This window comes from Lynx rufus, unplaced genomic scaffold, assembly GCF_022079265.1.
Source record: "Lynx rufus isolate CCGP_SWC_20201006 ecotype Redwood Valley unplaced genomic scaffold, mLynRuf1.p SCAF_7, whole genome shotgun sequence".
Taxonomy (NCBI): domain Eukaryota; kingdom Metazoa; phylum Chordata; class Mammalia; order Carnivora; family Felidae; genus Lynx; species Lynx rufus.
This window is the reverse complement of record NW_025814889.1, coordinates 4,687,039-4,692,985: the sequence shown is the minus strand read 5'-3', so window position 1 is coordinate 4,692,985 and position 5,947 is coordinate 4,687,039. Positions and strand designations below refer to the sequence as shown.

The following is a 5,947-nucleotide window of genomic DNA, read 5'->3' as shown; positions in this document are numbered from 1 at the left end:
GTGCATGGGCACAGTGAGCGACAACGAATAATTATCACCTTCCGGTCCCATGAGGTCACTCACTAGATGGTCTTTCTAAATACAAGCGTCTGTCTGCACTGTGTAGAGCTGTGTGGTGAAGGCTGATGTCCAAAAGCTGACTAATGTCAGAATCTGGGACTGTGTGACGTGACTCTACCCTCCCGGCAGACGAGTTTATCAGTGCCATCAGAAGGGTGTAACGACAAAATTGAGAGAGAGGTCCTCCTTTTCTTGCGTGTCGGTTCACATCAAACACAAACCAGCTTGCTACCGAAGATGAGGTTCATCATAGAATAATTACACTTCCTGATGATCAAAGATACTTTGATCTTTGATCTTAAGCGCCCCGATCATAGACGGTGGACGTATTATCCTATTTTGTAGATGTAGATACCGAGACCCAAGTTAAGTTCCCAAACCAGCAAGGGAGTCAGAACCAAGAGCTTCATCTCCTGATAGCGTCTGAAAAGCTCCTCCCTCGTTACGACGCATCATTTGATACCAAGGGGGAAATAAGAAAATGTTAACCATCTTGGATTTTTAATCACAAGCCCTGCTAATCAAGGAAGAAGAAAATAAAATGTAAACTATAGATTTATATCTTCAAATATTCTTAAAAGGATATCCTTGTTGTCAGGAGCCCCGCCCGTCCCTTGTCACTTCTGACCATGTGGTAGCTTCCTGTGCCAGTGCCCCAGGGGGACCACATTCTCCACCCAATACTGGTTGTGGGTTTCACTGAGAAACTGATTGCTCAATGTTTATTGAGGTCTCTGTACTATTCCAGCACGAAGATGAAACAGCAATTCTTCCTCAAGACGTCTTTATAATGTTGATTTATTTTTGAGAGAGAGAGAGAGACAGAGCACGAGCGGGGGAGGGGCAGAGAGAGAGGGAGACGCAGAATCCAAAGCAAGTTCCAGGCTCCGAGCTGTCAGCCCAGAGCCCGACGCAGGGTTCGAACCCACAAACCGTGAGATCGTGACCTGAGCCAAAGCCGGACGCTCAACCGACGGAGCTGCCCAGGCGCCCCCCTCAAGACGTCTTTATGCAAGAAGTTGGACAACTGGAACCTTCCCTTTATGTGTCTCTCCACATCTGGGTCCCTGGCTCGGGGTGCGCCGTGCCGTGCCCAGGGACGCGTCTGCCTGGCTGCCCTCTAGGGAGGAGAGACGCCGCAGTCTGTCTGATGGGCTGAAACGGAGACGGCTGGGGTGTATACAGTTTCTCAGGAGAGGGAAGGAGTTGGTGCGTCACACACAAAGGCACAGGCGGGTGGAGGATCTGGGAGTCTGTAGGGACCAAGAGGACATTTGCTTGAGAAAGACACCGTGGAGACTCTGGTGCAAATGTCCAATTGAGGGCCTTGGGTGTCACTTGCTAGGGACCCGGGGAGAGTCCCCAAGGGCTGAGCTCTTGGTCTAAAATCTGCTACTCAGAGCAGTGGGCAGAGATGACATCCTTCCAGAAGACAGAGGAGACTGTGGACCGGGGAAGTTTCCAGACTGGGTTTTGTGCTTAGGGCTGACCCTTAGTAAACCCTCGAGCTAGGCCACGTCTTGGCCACCCCTTTCCACACCCCTCTGTCCCTAGCGTCTGCAGGGGCTGGCCCGCTCTGGATCCCGTGCTGCACGGAGCCCCCCAGGCTCTCTGGCGGGACACCCGTGAACGGAGCAGACCCCCCCATTCCTCCCCCGTGCCCTCATAGAGAAGCTTGAACCTAACAGTGGAATGGGATCAGAGGAATCACGGGGCCGGAGGAGAGGTATTCCGGGGGGAACAGGAAGACCTTTCCTCACCCCCGAAATCACACTTGGGACGACCACGTGATAGACAGTTGGCACGTATGCATCACGCTCTGCACGCACACGGGCCTCTTGCTGTCTTGAAGCTGCGGGCACCTAGGCGCATCTTCCGTGGCCTGGGAACTTCATGATGCCCAGGGTTCCGCCCTGGTAGAATTCCACTCGCTTCTGCCACCCATCTGCCTCCACCAGGGCGTCCTGTTAGGCCAGAGCTGACAACAGTTCCAAGAAGAGAATAGAAATGCCAGACAGTCCCCCACTCCTCCGGGACCTGCTGTGTCCACCGAGGGAGGCTCCCCTTCCCTCCCCAGCCATGGTCTCTGCGAGAATCAGCCGGGTGAGAAGCTTCTAGAGTGGCAGGTCTGCCATCGGGGCTAGCAGAGGCTGGCTGGCCTCCAACGGCCCCCATGCTGGTTCCCTCCAGGCTTTCCTGGGCGGGCCCTGCGCTCCAAATTCCGGCCTTTCTGGTTTGCAGCTGGTGCGTCCCTCCCTGGGAGGAGGATTTCGCCCAAGGACGTGGGGAGGGCGGAGAGCCTTCCTCCTCCCTTTGCTCCGAATGCAGAAAAGGAGGGGGGTTCCATCCCTTGGCAAGACTGCCACGGGAGCTCTGCCCTCACACAGACACAGCCTCCCGTCCCAGCCGCCGGTCCCCGTCTCCGACGTGAGCCCTTTGAGCCAAGTGGCAGCCGGCTCGGAAGCTCTGTGACAGGTGTACGTGACATGGCGGAGCGGCTGTCTACAGAACAGGTGGCCGAGTTCAAGGAGGCCTTCACCAGGTTTGACAAGGACGGGGATGGAAAGATCGACGTCCAGGAGCTGGGTGCCGTGATGCAGGCCCTGGGCGAGAACCCGTCGGAAGCCGAGCTGAAGCAGCTCATCGCCCGGGGGGATGCCGATGGCGACGGCCGCATCAGCTTCGACGAGTTCCTGGCAGAGATGGCCAAGATCATGAAGTCCTCGGGCAGCGAGGCGGAGATGCGGGAAGTCTTCCGTGCCTTCGACCTGGACGGCGACGGCCACATCAGCGCCAACGAGCTCAAGCAGGCCATGGCCAAGCTGGGCCAGAATCCTTCCCAGGACGAGCTGGACGCCATGATCCAGGGCGCCGACGTGGACCAGGACGGGCAGGTGAACTACGAGGAGTTCGTGCGCATCCTCTCTCAGAAGTGAGGCCCGGCCCGGGGCCCATCTCCTGCCTGATTCTGGTCCTCGTGCCTTCTCGGGGCCCCTGCTTCCGTGGCACAGATATAAAGGGGAAGTCTGGGGGGGGGGTGGGAAATTACCTACTGGAGGGAGGGCCTGGGTTCCGCCCCGTCTGCCCGGTGAGACCTCGGAGCAGCTCCTGTAGAGAACCGGGGAGGCCCCCTGCCTCACTGGGCTGCGGTGAGGGACCCCAGAGCAATGTGATGGCTGACATAAAAGCAATTGGACTCCGAGAGCGGTGCTTACAAGTCTGGTTGGAAACTGGAAAATCGAAGGCCCCGAGCGGTGGCATCTGGGGTTCTTCTGCGCCTCTACGCCCTGCGCTCGGGCCTAGTGGGGGAGCAGACCTGGGTGGGCCAGATGGTCTGCCTTGGCCTCCCCCGCATGCCCCAGGAGGACATCAGGTGCGGGCGGCCGTGTAGGGCTGGGAGGGGACAGAAGAGGCACGTTTCTTTGGTTCAAGGGTCTGCCTGAGCTTCTGGGTCAGGACCGGAGGCCGGAGGCTGGAGCCCGGAGCCTGGGACGGAAACACTGTCTACACCACAAACCATAAAGTCATCACTCCTTGCATTTAGCCAACTGTTCTGTAGGCTCAAATAAAAAAAAAAAAAAAAAAAAAAGAAGTGTGTGTGTGTGTGTGTGTGTGTGTGTGTCCTACACGTGAGATGCAGGAAGGGTCTTACAGGTGAAAAAAACAAAGGTGGGGACACCAGGGGATCAGACCCACCTCACTCGAGGGGCCTCACGGGGCAGGACCAGAGGCTCCGGGCGGGACACTGTGTGTCGGGGGCAGCACCTGGGGTGGGGCCGGGGGCCGGCCGCGTCCTGGGGGTGGACGGCCAGGTCCTGGGGCGCCCGGCTCAGGGCGGAAGGCGTTTCCTGGCTGACGGCATCTCTCTCTCCCGTGAGAAGCCGTCCTCCTCTGCCGTCCCCCAACCCCATTCGAACGGGGCTTCGTGGCCTTGCCGTGTGGTCCTCACACCCGGACCTGCTGGAGGCTGCCCGCCTCAGCTTGGAGTTCCCACGGCTCCCTCGTCCTGGTCCTCAGAGATGGCTCATTCAAGGGCACCCTGCACGTGAGGAAACAGGACCAGGGTGGCCTCAGAATGAAATCTGGGTGGGGCGCCTGGGTGGCTCAGTCGGATAAGCATCCAACTCTTGATCTCGGCTCAGGTCACGACCTCACGGTTCGTGAGTTCGAGCCTCACATCGGGCTCTGTGCTGACAGCCCGGATCCTGCTTGGAATTCTCTCTCCCCCCCTCTCTCTCTGCCCCTACCCTACTTGTGCTCTCTCTGTCTCAAAATAAATAAACTTAAAAAATAAAATAAAATAAAAAAGAATGATGTCGGGGGGCTGGGCAGCAGGGGTGTCAGGATCATGGGGACTCAGGATTCGGGAAGCACATGATGTTTTCCAGCACTGTCTGCACACAGCCGCGCCGTTCTGGGCGTCATTCAACGGCGGGCTTCCCCTTTCTCCTCCGTGAAACGAGGTTTTCTTTGGTTTTTGGTGATGACTGACTTTATCTTCTCTCAGCTGCGGCAGGTCTGTGGCTCTGGTTCAGGCGGGGGCGGGGGCGGGGGCGGGGGCGGGGGGGCAGTCAGAACCGGCTTACCTGGGGGGTTATTGTAACATACAGGCGCCCGCCCTTACCGCCTGCCCCTCACTCCGGCATGGGTGGTGGGTGGTGGGTGAGTGACAGAGCCTGTCCAGCTTGTCCCCCCGTGGGAGGGGCAGGGCCAGGTCACCGGATGGGAGGGGCTGGTACACAGATGATGCTTTTCTTTGTTTTTTCCCCCCATTTGACATCTTCAGTGGATCACTCCCGTCTCCTGTGACTCTCACACGCTGCTGCCTCCTTCTCAGTCCTGTGTGCAGAACAAGTCCCCAGGTATGGCCCAGACCCCACCCCCCCCAACACAGCAGGTGTCAGACACAGCAGGGGAGTCCTGGGTGGGGGCTGGGAATTGGCCGATGGGCTGGGGGCTCTGAGACAGGGAAAGAGTTTCAGGTCCCCCCCCCCAGGTTCTGAGGGAGGCGGGGGAGGAGCGGGTGGGGGTGGGGGGACAAGATGACGGGAGCTGGGATCTCCTGGAGGTAAAGATGTGGAGATAAGGGGGTGGGGCCAAGACAGCTGCCAGACCTGGTGTGGTCAGGGGTGGGGAGCCAGAGGTTCTCCCCGAGGTCAGGCTGGGTGTGCTTCCTCCCAGAAAGTCCCCGTCCCCTTAGACACATAGGTCACAGAAATCTGAGTTTCTAGATTAGTGACTCCTAAATACCAAGCTGGTCCGAGATGAAGGTTTCCAGGCTCTGTATGGAAACAAGAGAAATGAAGACCTTTTTTGACCAGCTTAAGTGTATTCAGTTTTTAAAATTCTGAGAATATGCTCTTTCTGTATTTTCGGTGTTAAATGTCCTTTCTCCCACAAAGCCACTGTGATGGCAGATGATAGTTTTGTGGGATGTTTTTTTCATGTTCTTCCTCTGACAAATGAAAAGTCCTATCAGTGCCCCAAATTAATTTTGGTGTTTCACTGTCCCATGGCCCCAAATGTCTGAGAGCCCACTGCTGGTGCGGGTGGAGTGTAAAATCTCTTTTCTTTTCCTTTTTTAAACATTTATTCATTTTTGAGAGACAGAGAGAGACAGAGCATGAGCGGGAAAGGGGCAAAGAGAGAAGGAGATACAGAATCCGAAGAGGGCTCCAGGCTCCAAGCTGTCAGCACAGAGCCCGACGCGGGGCTCGAACCCACGAACTGTGAGATCACGACCTGAGCCGAAGTCGAGAGTCGGACCCTTAACGGCCGGGGCCCCCCAGGCGCCCGCGCTGTCGTGTTTCTCACGCTGGCTGTGGCTCCAGGGACGCTGGCTCTTCCCCTCCCCAGATCTCTGCACGTCTACGGTGCACGATACTGA

General features: G+C 57.3%; 1 protein-coding gene across 1 annotated transcript; it reads left to right on the top strand.

Annotated features, from left to right (window-relative positions):
- The first annotated feature begins 2,483 nt into the window (after positions 1-2,483).
- LOC124502628 (calmodulin-like) lies at positions 2,484-3,067 on the top strand. Its single transcript, XM_047067343.1, has one exon. It carries the CDS (start codon positions 2,547-2,549, stop codon positions 2,994-2,996), a length of 450 nt encoding a protein of 149 aa, XP_046923299.1. The 5' UTR covers positions 2,484-2,546; the 3' UTR covers positions 2,997-3,067.
- Positions 3,068-5,947: the final 2,880 nt, after the last annotated feature.